Source organism: Embiotoca jacksoni, unplaced genomic scaffold (assembly GCF_022577435.1).
Source record: "Embiotoca jacksoni isolate LCO1_2020_lvr unplaced genomic scaffold, fEmbJac1.0.p SCAF_1, whole genome shotgun sequence".
Classification (NCBI taxonomy): Eukaryota; Metazoa; Chordata; class Actinopteri; family Embiotocidae; genus Embiotoca; species Embiotoca jacksoni.
This window is the reverse complement of record NW_027185229.1, coordinates 18,759,187-18,774,523: the sequence shown is the minus strand read 5'-3', so window position 1 is coordinate 18,774,523 and position 15,337 is coordinate 18,759,187. Positions and strand designations below refer to the sequence as shown.

At 40.8% G+C, this 15,337-nt stretch overlaps 1 protein-coding gene across 6 annotated transcripts in view; it reads left to right on the top strand.

The window, feature by feature from the left end:
• kaznb (kazrin, periplakin interacting protein b) overlaps positions 1–15,337 on the top strand; it is a 115,944-nt gene that overhangs the window by 45,099 nt on the left and 55,508 nt on the right. For 3 of the 6 annotated variants that reach the window (XM_069145575.1, XM_069145598.1, XM_069145612.1), the window contains one exon: positions 3,328–3,553. In XM_069145575.1, the coding sequence (XP_069001676.1) occupies positions 3,328–3,553 (226 nt within the window). Of the gene's footprint in view, positions 1–2,814; positions 3,090–3,187; positions 3,554–15,337 lie in introns of those variants that run through there. The other 3 variants (XM_069145582.1, XM_069145619.1, XM_069145590.1) reach the window with 2 other exon arrangements.

Below are 15,337 nucleotides of genomic sequence, written 5' to 3'. Positions count from 1 at the left end.
GCGACCCTTGACCCTGAAATCATTCATTTCCTCGCATTCCAATGTCGAGTGCATGAAAGCCTGGCTCCACATAGCTCAAAGCAGACTGTGGTTGTGACTTCATACGAAGGAAGACTTTGCTCTCACATTGGTTCAGAAAACCATTATGTTGGAATAACGGAACCCAACAGGAACGGGAGATGGTGGCCCTCATCCTTGCCCTGTGTCACAGACCGTGTTATATTTGTCCTTTGCTGATGAACTACAAATCACCCCAATCGGGGGCAGGGATGTGACTGTCTAGACGATGATAATGATCTGCTAACATGTGATCAAATATGCCAGCTGCTGTAGTTCTACTCTAGTGACTGTAATAATTGTCCTGTTTGGGAATGACTGCTTGTGTGAGTTGAACAGCAGACGTTATGACAGACACTGCAAAACGATTTTACGCACAAGAGACCTGAGTGAGAGGACATATGTAGAAAGCTGTAGAGGAGACAGAGATATGCAACAAAAGACGCTCTTCTATATATGACCCTACATTGTATGTTTCAAGGTCTGTAAGTTATCATTTTTTAGCCTGGCTGAAAATTACTGCATATAGTGCCACAAAATTGTGTGCAGACATTCATGGTCTCCAGGACATTACACCTGCTTACATTGGCAATTCTTTAACTTTACCTCTAACACCATCAGCAGGTTGACATTTTTTGTCTTTTGGACTTTTCATGAAAAGTTCTCCATGACAGCAGAAGCCATTACTATGAATTTTGGGGATTGATGTTGCCCAGAGTATAAATCCTAATAACGTTGATATCATCTTTTCTAAATTTTAACTTGTTCAGCACTTTAGTTTGTGCCCAAATTCCTATCAGCCTCAGGTGCACTTTGTATTTGTTTCTACAGTAATTAGCGAATGTCGGCGTTCTAACCTGCTAAAATATGATGGTGAACATGATTAATGTTGTCAATGGGAGCATGGAAATGGAAAGTTAATCGTTTTTTTTGATGACTATTTTTATTAAGTGAATTGCTCTCTTTGTCTGATAAATAGTGAGAAAGGTATTAAATTAAATTCAACTCAATTTAATTTAATTTATATCGCACCAAATCACAACACAAGTTATTACAGAGCACTTAACATGTTTAAGTCCTTGCAACAGAACTTTACAACATTATACAAAGGAACCCAACAATTCAACAATTCCCGCATTCACATTAATATAAAACACTGATAAACAGCAAGTTGTGTTTGGCATTTTTACTTGATGACTTATATAGTCAATCAATTATCAAAATGGTTGTAAAGATTCTGTTGACAGACTAATGTTAATTGAATAATCATTTCAGATGATCTGGAGGAAGTGCTACTTGGGTTCACTGTTTCAAAAGTCTTTAAGGTATATGATTTTTAACTTTTGTAGTTGAATAACGCTGTGTGCCTTTCATTTTTCTGTAATCAATTCCCTTTTCTTTCTGCCGCTCTCGCCATAGATATTGACAGGAGGTATATATGCTGAAAATTTTATGGGGAAAGCATTAACAGGTACTCTTGTAAAACCAATGTTGCCATAAAGTAGTCTTCATTGATTTGGAGGATTATCTGCAATGATTTTTTTCAAGCATCCTTAGTCTCTTTTGTCTCAGGGTCTATAGAGTGTTGTCGTACTCAACAATGTGCTCTACACTGACTGTATAGAGTACAATAGCAGAGTCAAATGCTGGCCCTGGCTGGCTAATAGTCACGCAGACATAATCCATAAAACCAACACTGTAAAGACTTCATCATAAAGCAGTGTGCAGTGAACGAACTACCAGAGTAACGTACAAGTTTTGTGTCTCATTTGATTGTTAATACGACATGTTTGCTGTCCCATCTCTGTTTGTCTCTCTCTGCCATTGTGTGAATACCAATGAACATTGAGCCGTTATCATCTGAGCCTCAGATGACAGTATCTGAGTGATGTATCACTCCTCTGCCTCAGTTTCTTGCCAGACAGGATGTGTTTGGAAAATGAAAATGTCAAATGCAGATTTTAAGTTGCGATGGCTCAGCAACATTCAGGATTGTTTTAAGTGAAGATGAACAATCTAGCCGCCTGTCTCTAACCTATTGTGTGTGTGATGTAATTTTTCCGCTGTATAATAAGAATTGATGGTGGTGGCGTTTGTTTACGGGGCCTACAGATAAACTGAAATATAATCCTTTCAACTGTTTTTGATCAAAGAAGTAAAGCTCCACTATGTTCTTGCCACAGCTCGATTGTAATTCTCCAGGCCTCTTTTCTTTGTGTTTAGCCCATTAGAGGGCTCTGTCCTTTGCTAAGTTTGCTCCGAGAGTTGAAATGTTTTCCCCTTGGGCGCCTTATGCCAGCCCCCTTCTCCTTCCACTGATGTGGGGGTGAGCTTTCCCAGGACAAAGAGATGAATATATAATGGCTGAAAAAAGAGGGGGTCAGAGAGACAAAAAGACAGCGGGTGTGTGAGTGAGAGGGAGGAAGGGAAAGTGGGAGCACAAGTGAAAAGATACAGCGGGCTTGACAAGTGCTTGTCAAAGGGTTCAATACTGCTGCCAAGCTCTGAGTGTGGGGACATAAGGAGAGGAAGAAGTAGGGAGAAACAATCTGTACTTTTTTCCTATTACAGACCCAATTGCTAACTCATTACAGACTCCACAGGGTGTGGGATACACACCACACTGTGTAGTGAGAGAGAGAGTTGCTGGAGAGCTGCTCAGACCAACTGCACCCCCTCTCTCCCCTGGTCCTCCAGCACATGGTACAGTCCATTTAAAAGGCTGCATGTCATCTCAGTGTGTGCAGGGTCCTCTCTGAGAGCAGCTGCTCGCAGCACATTCTCCTCGGCGGGAGCATTCACTTTCCCCTCCGCCTGCTGGGCTGCATCTCTTTTCCTCCTCTGTCTTTTCTCCCTCTCTCTCTCTCTCTCTCTCTCTCTCTCTCTCTCTCTCTCTGCCTCTTTGCTTTCTCTCTTCCTTCCTCTCATTCTCCCGCGCTCACTCACTCTCTTCTCCTTTGCCCTGTGCACACATGCTTTCTCTTACTGTGTAGTGCTTGGCCACACAGACATTATTCTTCATGCAGTAACAGGTAGACATCAACTCTGTACTGCTAAGCACAGAGCAAAAGAGGAACCGGTGGCTTTTTTTCTCATTTTGTTTTTCTTTTTATTCTTTTTATGTGCGAAGTAAACTGTGAGGGAAGAAGCACAGGTGGAGGAGGAGAAGAACGGGATAAGAGTTGGAGGAGGAGGAGGAGAGGGTCTTGGCTTCACCCCCTGTAATGCTCCTCTTGACACCATGCTGCTCTGTGTGGATTTGGTCCTCAGGGGAAAATCCTTAAAATGATGGAAGACAACAAACAGCTGGCACAGAGGATTGATGGGGCCATCCAGTCCGCCAGTCAGGAAGTGACCAACCTCCGCTCCGAGCTGTCTGCCACCAGCCGCAGACTGGCCGAGCTGGGTGCCAGCAGCCCCCCTGCGTTGGAGAACCACCACCCGCACATCCACCACGATGACAGCCTCCACTACCGGGGTGAGTGTCACAGCAGGGGTGAGTGTCACAGCACGTACATGTATGTGACCATGTGTGAATGAGTACACATTCACATATAATCCCCTGCTGCTCTGTGCATGAGAGTGAGAACATGAACATGTGTGCCTGTTTTGAAATCAACAGTGGGAAGTATTCGGAGAATGTGCAGCGGGGTGACTAATATCATTCCACTGTTCCTCCACTGACTTATTTTCCCCTAAACTCAGCATGGGAATGACAGTGGAAAAGTCAGCAGATTGAAAGGATAGTGAACAAGAGGCAGACTGAGTGTTGTTATTAGACAGGAGGGGTTGGGGTTAGAGAGCGTGGGCCAGAGTCAGTCAGGGTTTGGTTTCCCAGGCAGCAGCTGGGCTCCTCTGGGGCTGCACTCCCTCCCGCTCTGGCTCCTTCTCTACTTTCTCCCTGAGTCTGGCAGCGAGTGTGCGTAGAGAGACTGTGCTTTACGCCCAGAAATTGTATGCCAACATCTCTGAAGGAGGCTGGCAGCACCATGGCACCATCACTTAGCTGGGAAAGAGATGTGATGAATGAGGAATGAGCTCTAAACTGGGGTTTTCATGGGACTGCTTACTGTGGCTTCATTGGCTCAAAATAATTTGTTCTGGCTTCATGGTATACTTTTTAATATCCCTCTTGTTGCTATAAGTAATGAGCCCATGAAGAAGCTTAAAAGAAAATACATTTAGTTGTTGCATGACTAACAACGCTTGATGGCAATTTCTATCTCATTATATTTGCTTTTGCTTGTATAAGATGATGGCCTGTGTCTAATTATACCTTCTTACGACATATTCTGGTAAGCTACTTTTATATTGCTGACATCTTGGATTCATTAATGAAAAGTTTTATTTTGTTTGACTGGAGCAAAAGTGAAGTGGAAATCTTGTATTCATGATGTGTGAACTGATCTGAAATTACCTCTGTTTGTCATCTAATCAGCAACTGATTAGTCATTACAAACTTTCAACAGAATATTTTTGTTTGGCTTGCTGAAACAGTGAAAATGGAGAAACAAAGACCTGTAATCTATGTGCTTGCAAGTATTTGATTGGTCAACTCAGCACCTTGTTGGATGACATCATGACAAAAGATGAATCTGGTTGAACTTTTTTACAGGCCTCTGTGTTTTACCTCTGCATCAGCAGCCCGACTGTGTCAGCAGAATGCTCCCATTCAAATGCAAGGGGGCTCCCTTTTGGAACACAGGGTTAAAGTTAGTATGAATGCAGCCAATAGTCTTTAGTCTTTGGGGTTGGAATAACTCAGTGAGTTATCTGTTGTGTCCATCCAGCTTGCTCTCTGTCTCATCCGAGCCGTGTTAACAGGCAGCCAGACATTCCCACATTCTTGAATGCCAGGGCAGTGATGTCATATTTCCTGTTCCCAGAGGCCAGGCCTGCAGTCAGGTGACTGATGAACCAAACGCAGCCACACAGTCCTCCACCTCCCTCTTTTCCTTCAATCTAAGAAACTAACACAGCTAAGCTCTTACCACGCTTGCATAAAAAAGGTTGAGGCTGAAACCCGCTTAGCTTAAACACGTTTTTTAAGATTCTAAGTTTAAGATGATTTGTCTGAGAGACCTCTCGGGTTAGGCAGTTTGGGGTGTGATGAGCCAGCACCAGCATCCAGTGGCTTAGGGAGATTAAATGTTCTTTAGGTGTGTATCCCTCTCCAGGCCAGGCTGCTTGTTTGTCCATTTGTTGGCTCTGCCCTATGCAGGATCAAAGCAGGTTTTTTAATATGCATGAACTGTCTTCCTGTAAATAAATTACACTGTGCCAAAATGTCTGAATTTTTGCTAATGCTCACCTCCCTGTGGAGCTACAATAGCATCTCTGACAGATGTCCAATAAGTTCATAAACACAGCACTTCAGCCTGCTGTTCCTGTTGGCCTTGGAGTCTCTCTTGAAGTCCAGCTTACTGAACTAACTTCTAGGGAAAATAGATGAAATCACCCAAAACTTCCAGACGATACACAGTGAAACAGGATTAACTTAATTATCTTTTTCTTTTGTATATTTTGTTTAATTTTGCTAAGTAAATCCCTGTTTACAAGAGATTGTTTTGTATGTCTTATCATTTTAGATTACAGTAGAGTCAAGGTCTTTGGCTGACTGTTAGACACGATGTGCCTACTTTTATTTAAGTTATTGACATTAATGTATTCATTGCCAGGGTGATGGGAACCTTTTATTATTGGCCCTTCTTCTTAATCCATCACATCGATGTCAAGACCTTGTTTAACATTCCTAAACGATGCTGATGTTTCCGCATCAATCGACTGCATCGCTGCCACACCTAATGTCTAAGTGACTTGTGAGGAAAAAAACATGCATTAAGCTTGCACTCAATTTGTGTTGGGGAACAGAAGCTGCATGGAAATATGTTGTCCTCTAAAATCAATGTGGGCTAACCTTATGTATATGTAGAAGATCAGTGCCTTGTAATCGGTCGATGAGAAAGTGCTCATTGCAGACTCATGGGAATCTGCCGATACTAATCCATAAGCCTCTCTATAAGGCAGCTGTTAATGAGTCATACAGCATGGGAACTATGGCTGACCCTGGGCTGCCTTAAAAAGAAGGAACAATGTGATAAACGTAGCCGGAGAAATCAGTGATGTATGTATGATTTGATACATTTTCACTTTATAGTTTATGTTATGGTTAGGACTGTAGCTTTACAAAGTGAAAGAAGTTATTTCAAACATTCAGGGTTACAGAGGCAAAAGTAAGTTTTGACATGTTTGGTGAGTTTCAACTGGAACATTTCCAGGGCTTTGAAATGGATGAAATTCTTCAGACTGAACAAAATATGACCAATTTTGTTTTAAAATATTTAGTTGATTGATAGAAATCTCAAAGTACAAGATTATATGTCAACTACAACTACCAATGTGAACTTTGTTGTGAAAAATGATCTCACGTTTGTTGCCAACAACAACAGGAAGCTATAAAGAGACCTAATACAACTTTGAGCATTTTAAATATGTTCACTTTCAGATTTGGGGTCATTTTTGTGTAAAACTGGCAACTATAGCTGTGAATTTGTTTCCCAAGTGCAATGACAGTGTGTTTTGAATTTACAGAAAAAAACTTGGATTTGTGTAAACAGAATTAAACCATGAACAACAATGGGCATTATAGTGTTGTAGAAGAGACTCTTGCAACATTTTCTTCAAAGTGCACTATTGTGTGTTAATGTGCCTTAAAAAACAAACTAAAATTCAATCTCGAAATGTTGTGAAGCAACATTAAAAATATAATTAAAAGTAATCTTTCAAACACAAATACCTAGGAGAATCAGCAGCTCCTTCAACTTCGCAGTTCTGTTTTAGCTGCTAGTGAGACATTGGAGAATACTATGATACTGTATTCAGAGATGGAGGAGGATAACACAGGGGAAACCTTAAAAGACATTCTCTTCAAACTGTACGGCATTATGTAAGTCATGCATGTTGATTAAGTGTTCTCTAAAAGAACCAGTGATTATCTTTTCTCCGTAGAGGAGAAGCTGCTCTAGCTTTAATGCTCTCTGCCGAAGAGTAATTGTAGAGAAGAATCCTCTCCCCATCTGGCCTGAGTTTGTCAGAGGCCCAGGTCTCTCATTACTTCATCGTGCACATGAGCAGGGCTGGGAACGCAGCGCCAAACTCCAGGGGTAAAATCCCATTCACTCTCTTTCTATTTCTCCATAACACTCTCCAGGGACCACCCGCCTTCCTGTTCGCTGTCCACATGCAGAGCAAGTATGCCTTGTGCTGTAAGCTTCCCCCTGTATACACCACCACTCTAACACCCCCCACCATATTCCCCGCCTGAGCTCCCTCAGCCACGCCCTGTCTGTGGTCAATGCAGTGTGAGAGAAACTGTGTCCAAACAATAGCCAGAGAGGCAGCCCCTCACATTTCTCCCTCTCTTCCACACCAGACTTCCTCTAGTAAAAGAACTAATCACAGCATAGCAGGGACTCCAATACCAGATGGATATGCTCTTAGTTTTGGAAAAGATGAAAACAGTGATGTTGTCAAACACAGAGGCCTTGATGAATAGTAAGACTTAAACTCTTAAATGATGTTAAACAGATTTTTTTTTTTTTTTTTAAATAGGAATTTGTTGCATATTTGTTGCATGACTTTGCTGAAAGATGATTTGCAAGTAGAAAATTCACTTGTTATATTGATTATGTAACTAGATCAATATATCAATAGCTGAGAACAACTTCAACAAAATATGTAAATCAATACAAACTATCAAAAAGTAAAAAAAAACAAAAACAGGTTGAAAACAAGGAAAAGTGAAATGACAGATGCCAACAATGAATGAGCAAACAAATGCTGCCAGTTGGCCTGTACCCTCAAGTAATACGACCCAGCTTTATTGCAACGTTTGCTGTTTAACTATTTCATACCTAAAGCCCTTTTTCATTAAGTGTTTGATATATTTTGTGTTCCATATTTTTTCAAGTTTAGTTGAGTGTCTGCCGTTAATAATTGAACAGAGCTTAAAAGTACTTACTGGCACATTGGCGGCCTTTGTTCTACTAAGGCTGTTAATGGCCTTAAATAAATAATGATTCTGTCGTTATTTGTTTTTCTTCGTAATGGAATGGAAGCCCCAATAATGAACTGACAGTGCAGCGTACCCTGTCAGTGGGAGCAGTAGTAGTTTACCTGGAAGGTGTTACTGATTTCATGCTGCAGCATTCGTGAAGGGTCAAAGGTGACAAGTGACAGCTGACCTCAGTATGTCGTATAGGTCTATTAGCAGAGGTGACAGAAGTGACGCCCTGGACACCAGCTGGTGACGGCATTCCCTTGGTTTTGGGAGGCAGATGGCTGCAGTGCCATCACCATGCAGCCCATGTTGTAAATTGCCACCTTGGAGAGAATGAGCCAGCAAAAAGGGAGGCAGGCAGGCAGGCAGGCAATGGAGCAGAACCAGCAAAGGGAGCTGCAAGAAAGACATCAACTCTAAGACAGGGTACAACTCCAACAAACATTCCTCTGCACTTCCATTTTCCAGGCAAGCTTTATCTGAATGAAACTTCACAGAACGAGTTGGTGAAAGCCATTTCAAGGAGAACTGAAGACTACTTTAATCATGACACTGAGCATTGAATTGCTTTCCGGTATGACACTCTACCTCTGAGATGATATTATTCCTATCAGTGCGACTGATATGGCTCTGTATGCTAATTATACCCATGAAAGCCAAAGTGCTTATTAACTATTTCCTTCCCAATGGCTCTGAACATTTTTGGGTTCCCAGATGATTTTGGATGAAAATGGCATTTAAAATGGATTTCCTGTGTTAGGTCATGACTTGGGTTAAGAGCACATTGTGAGAGTGGCTCTTATTGGTCGGGGAGTAGAGAGAGAGTAATTGACTAATGAGTATATTTCTCACTGTTATCTCTTCTTCTTAGAGTACTTTTCTCGTTCATTTCCGTCACATGGGGCCCTCATCATAACTTTGCATTCAGAAAAGCACTCTGTATTTTTTTTCATTGGAGAAAGAAACTGACTGTAGAAAATGAGAGCCTAAAAACTTTTAATAACTTCATTATTATGTTTATCACTACCATTTGTCAGAGTAGAAAATTCATGTCCTGGACTGAGTGAAATATTACTTCCTGGCTTTCTTTTATGGACCTACTAGATGTTTGGTCTGTATCGTGGGTGTCTGGAGAGGATCAAACTGGAGCTCCAGGATGAGGAAACTTGCAACAAGCAGCTCACTTAAGAGGATTTGCTTGGCTCTTACTGAGGTATTGAAGACACGGTGTACTTGGTAGAAGGCTGAGGTTCGATGATAGAACAGGTGTTGGATTGAAGCCTTGTGCAGCACACTCAAATGTGGTGGAGGATGTGTCTCCATTAATGACACACACTGGGCCCATGAGTGAAAGAGATTCACTGTACATCCACGCTGAGACAAAGAAATGAGCTCTGACAGAGTGTTTAGTAGGATTCTCCCAAGTGGGGTGTTTCAAGGCCGCTGCCTGGGTGTTGTGGTGCCTGCTTCACAACAGGAGGCGCAGATAATGATCAGACTTTAAGAACCCAACTCCCCCGTCTCCCCCAAGCCTCCACTCTACACATCCAGCCCGTCATTTTCACCTTAAATCATCCAAATCCCTGTTGAGTCCAAACTTCAAACAACTGCAACTCTCAGAAAGAGAGTAAGAGGCAGACAGCGAGGGAGAGGAAGCCTGGTTGCCTTCACAACAGTCTCAGCTCATCCTATTAAAATGCCTCATTGCTTTAGCAGCGGAGACTTTTTATTGCTGCTGGTACATATTGTTGCCTTGGTTGCAGTTTAAATCTATTCCCAGTAGAGAATGGACTAGGCATGGAGGAGAATAAGTTTTGAAGAAGTGCAGAACAACTACCCCGCCGCTCCCCCACCCCCAACCGTATCCAGAGGATGCAAAGCATGACATTCCAGCAGAGCAGAGGATAAGCAGAACACTTCTCTGCTTCTCCAAATCATCAGCTTCATGCAGGCCTCTAACAAGATTGATGGGCCGAAGACATCCTGAACATTCGACACCCATCCATAAATTAACACATATACATAAATATAAATACATCCTCAAATCAAGAAACTATCATATTTATCATTTATCTCAACAGAAACATAAAATCATATCTCAGGGTATACTGGAGGATGTAAAATCAAACTTTACATTAGTCTTATGTCCATATCAGTTTAGAATTTTAACCAAAGAGCTGCTTTTATGATGCATAAATATGTACTATCGCAAGTCTGCCGCAAATTTATTCTCCAGTCTTTGAATCATCACATAAAGCTATGTCAGGCTTAGAGATCAAATGATTAGGCAGTTCATTGATTATCAATTGGAAATTAATGCCAAACAATTTAGATTTGAATGTTTTTATACAAAAATGCCAAACATAAAGTCACAGACTTTCTAGATGTATTTTTTTTTTAATTCTTTTCTTACGCTTACTCTTACCTGTAGATCTTTGAGTTTTGTATCTGGTGGGACAAAACCAGCATTTTAAGCAGGTCATCATTAAATCGTGATGCATTGCGTTTACAGAACTTGCCATGAGCATTTTGTTGATCCAGGAAAACAATTGATGATAAAAAACATAATTTGTTGCACCCTTATCAGAATAAATGTCCACATGTAGTAGTTGTAATTATCTTTCCATGTTGGGTCTCCACACTGCTTCTCCCAGACTACAACAGATGGCTCACACTGCAAAACGCCTCACTGTTTAGTTTCTTGGGGCAATCCTCAGAGCCCTGCTGCTCAGGTTGTTTCCAATTACTCTAAAATGAATCCGTTCATTCAGTGTTTGAATTCATCATTTGGGAGGAGATGGATTTCACAAATAAGATTACATACTCCTGACGAAACACGACATTAAAGTGTGAGAGTTTTTGACTGAACGTTATCTGGCTCTGTGTCTGGAGTAAAACTATATTGGGAAGCAATCATTTTCCAATACCTGACTCCCCTTTATAAATCTAACTTTGCTTGTTTTTAGTAAACATTTCTGTTATACTTATACAGTTTATTTTGTTAAATTCTAGTTTAAACCCTTAGCGAGTTATTACAAAACAGCACAACATTACATTTTAATGTTTCTGTTGACGCATCATCATCATCTCCCCAGGCCCCCTGAAATGTTGACATCAAGCATGAAAGTGGGCTCCATCCCTGAATTATTTTTGGTGTGCAGCCTGAAGGCATTAGTGTTGAAAGCATGCCTCTCTGTTTTCTCCAGCTGAGGAGGTCCTGCACAAATATTTATCAGGTCGCCAATTACTGTACCCTGTGTTCCCAGGCATATACACAAAAAGAAAAACACTGTCTCTGTAGCTAGGGTTGTGTATATGCATTCCTGTAAATCTGTTTTTTGTTTACAATAAGTGTCTGGCTAAATTTTTACCTCAAACCATCTGTGCTCAACTGGTATCCCAGGAGACAGGAAGCTGTTTTCCAAACTGTATTTGTATTATGAGAAGCATTTTTGTGCATTCCCATTATAGAAAAAGCCAATTCAAAGAGGCATCTTTATCACCAGGCCTCTAAAACGTGCTCACAGCTAAAAGATAGTCAGATCAATTGTCAGAGACTGCTTTCTTTTCCTAAAAAGCATCTATTTTCAACCTTAATTTTCCACATAAAAGGATCTGATTACTAACTACCTGTTAATCTCCAATACGCACAGATTAATTACACTCATTGTTATTTTAAAGATTAGGATACATCTTTATCCTCAATGAAAACAAGCTCAAATTAAACCTGCTAATCTATTTCAGATCATGGCATTTCAATTACAAATGTATTAGTAATCTAATCTAAAAAAAGGCTACTCTGTGAAACTGCTGTAGGCCATTTTGTCCAGAATTATGCAAATTGGAATGAAATTAGAAATTAAACAATCAGCAGTTTTTATTCTGTTCAGCATTTTTGTCTTTCTATCTTTACAGTATATGGTTCCAATTTAGACTAATAGGATAAGCCAAGAATATAGAAAGCCGCGTTAATGCTTCCATCAGGCCGTTGCTGACATTGTATCAACATAATGTCAGTTTTCATGCATAACAAAAATAAATTAATCTCTATGGCTCCTTGCTGCTGTGATTCATGCATTCACTTTTGGATTCAGTGGAATGTCATTTTCTCATCTGATGGGTGTTGGTGCATCTGGATGTATCTGCAGTGAAAACAGACTTTGCAAATAGCTGGTTGGCCATTAAATACTTGTGTTATTGTATGTTTTGGGCATGGAACTTTGTCCCCATCATTGGTTGTCTTTGTACATTACTTACTGTCCTTTCACCCTGATAGCACTTATATACCTCAGGCTGAGTTGCTTTGTACGGTTAAGACTTTTAAATTTGTGTCCCAGTTAAAAGGGATTTTTAGGCACCCTAATTCATGCTTGCCCAACATTTGAACATTCAAAATATATTTTACTATGCAGCAGGAGCTTAGATGCAGATGGGTGATAAATTAAAGGAAAAAACAACATATAGTGTCTAATTAGGATGTCTGGCCACCACATCCTGCCAAAAAAGCTTCAATGTGCCTTGGCATTGAATGTAAAAGTCTCGGCAAATCTAACGATGGGATGAAACACCATGGTTCTAAAAGATATTCCCTTATTTGGTGCTTTGATTATGGTGGTCTAACATGTCGGTCCAAAATCTCCCATAGGTGTTCAACTGGGTTGAGATGGTGGCTGCAAAGTCCACAGTATTTGACTAACTTAATTTTCATACTCAAACCACTCAGTGACAGCCTCTTGCCCTATTGATGTGGGCCCTGTCATCCTAGAAGAGACCACACCCATCAGGATAGAAATGTTCCATCATAGGATAAAGGTGATTACGCAAAACAACTTTGTGTTGATTTGTAGTGACCCTTTCCTCTAATGGCCCCAAGTGGACCCAAACTATGTCAGAAAAATGTCCCCAACAGCATAAAAGAGCCCGGTCCCCTCACTCTTGGGTTCAAGCCTTCAGGTGTTTCCTTTAATTTGTCTCCAATCTGATGCAACTCGATTGTGCCATTTCATTTGCCCCTCCTATGCATATATCAACCGGGCAAAGTGATAACCGTAGATATGTTAAGGCTGTTTTTCCAAGACTTAAACAAGCTTTGTTTTCAACAGCTAAGCAATAGTTGTGACTAGTAAATTCACATTGACAAGTAAAATAATCAGTTGTCCCTTTTATACATTACCATCTTCCTACTCTTCCATTCTCTGTCCTCTGATATTATTACCGCAAACACTCTCTGTTATTGGCCCTCTCATAGTTGGGATGACAGCTCCGACGACTGGATGCAGGCGATGGAATCTTCCTATCTGGCTCCTGAACAATGAGTTCCATTCAACATGGCCACCAATACTTGAAGTGGTGTGGGGTTTTTTTGGAAGAGGGTTTCAGATTCAGGGGTTTCCCACAGACTCCCTCCTAATTAACCACAGCAAGAGACTCAGCTACTCTCTCAGTCCAGGAATGTGCTCCCAAACCCCCAAGTATGCTACTGTTCCATCCCTGCTGCAAAACCTCCTTATTTCCAAATTATGCACACCAGACGCAATAATGAGAAGAAAACTCAGGCATTTAGTTTCACAGTACTACACAGTTGGACCATTACTTTTGTCTGCTGTGGAAGGATCAGTCACCTGGCATGTTTTACTCAGTCAAGTTTACCTGTTGGCCCAGAGTTGTGTTTTTTCATCGGTATTGTGGGGCAGTTTTGACAGGCTCAATGACTTTCCCCTTATGAGGTTAATGTGCACCACAGTGACGGCGGAATATCTGCTGCTTTGTCTAAAGACTCGACTGAAGGAGAAGAGGTGGAACGTATATAGTTTACTGTCCAGCAAAACCTAGAAAACAAGAGGTGAGGAGAGACACGGTACATTTTAGAGGTGTAAGAAAAGAGGTTGAGAGGAGAGGAGAGGAGAGGAGAGGAGAGGAGAGGAGAGGAGAGGAGAGGAGAGGAGAGGAGAGACATTTTTGACTTGGCTCCATTATTAGATCCTGTGTGCTGCTGAATTGATTTTGAGGTCAGTCCATAAAGCACACTGCCTCAGCACTGTACTAACAGTGGCATCATTATGGTGTTATTAGTGCATAATGTGTGGTAAACGCGACTGCTTTTCCAGAAAGAGCCGAGGTGGTGGTTAGACGATTTCTGTCATGCTGCTGTTAACCAATTACCATCACAGAGTACCTGAACCATGTTAGCCATTTTTTTGTCATCCCCTTTTGTTCATTTTCTTTATGAAAATGCTTCCACTGATGTCACATGATAACCACGTTGAAAAATGAATCTTTCACCAGCAGTAGTGGAGTAGTGGACTCAGATAATTTACTCAAGACAAAAGCAAATTAGTTTTATATTTACAATGTTATTAAGTGAAAGCGCAAAAAATAGGAAAATAAAGGTAAACGTACTCATTATACACAATCATCTCAGTTAATTTATTAGGTAAGCAAGACTTGAATGTTGGCAGAACTGAAGCAAATTTTAACCTCTACAGTATAACATGATCACATATTTTGTGTTTCTAAATTCTCAAATTTAAAAGAACCCAGCAACACGTGCATAACAATTGTGGTGGAGTAAAAAGTACAATATTTCTCTGTAAGATGTAGAGGAGCAGAAATATAAAGTAGCAAATAGTAGACAATGTACAAGTAGGCTAACTTAACAGTAAACTACTCATACATCAAGTAATCAGGTGTGAAACAATCACACGACAAAAGCACAGCTTAAGTGTGTAAATCCACACACCCTTGTGAAGGAAGCAGACAAAATGGGTAATATCTATTTTATAATTAACACTTCATGGCAGATGTTTGACGTAATTAGCTGAGCAAGATAAATAAATAAGGGTAAAATAAATAAATAAAAATAAGCCTAAATCTAAAAATCCCCACTTACCAATGAGGGCCTCTGCAAGCTTTCTGCTTGCCTGAGAGGACTCACTGACTGCTCCATCTGGACTCAATTAGAAGTCCTGGTATTTTCTGTTGAGCTCAAGCCACCAATAACTCCTGTTAATCAATGCAAGTTTTCCTTATTAGTCGTGTTTTGACCTTTTAACAAGTTAACACAAGCGCAGTAGGGATTTCGGTGGGCTGTGCTCACACTGCGCTGCCTTTATGAATAAATGAAAAGGCAAGTGAGTACCTAGGGCAGGAGACCTGTACAATAATTATTAGTGCTGGTTTCACTTTAATAGACTTACATCAGTGTGTAATGCTGATTGTGAG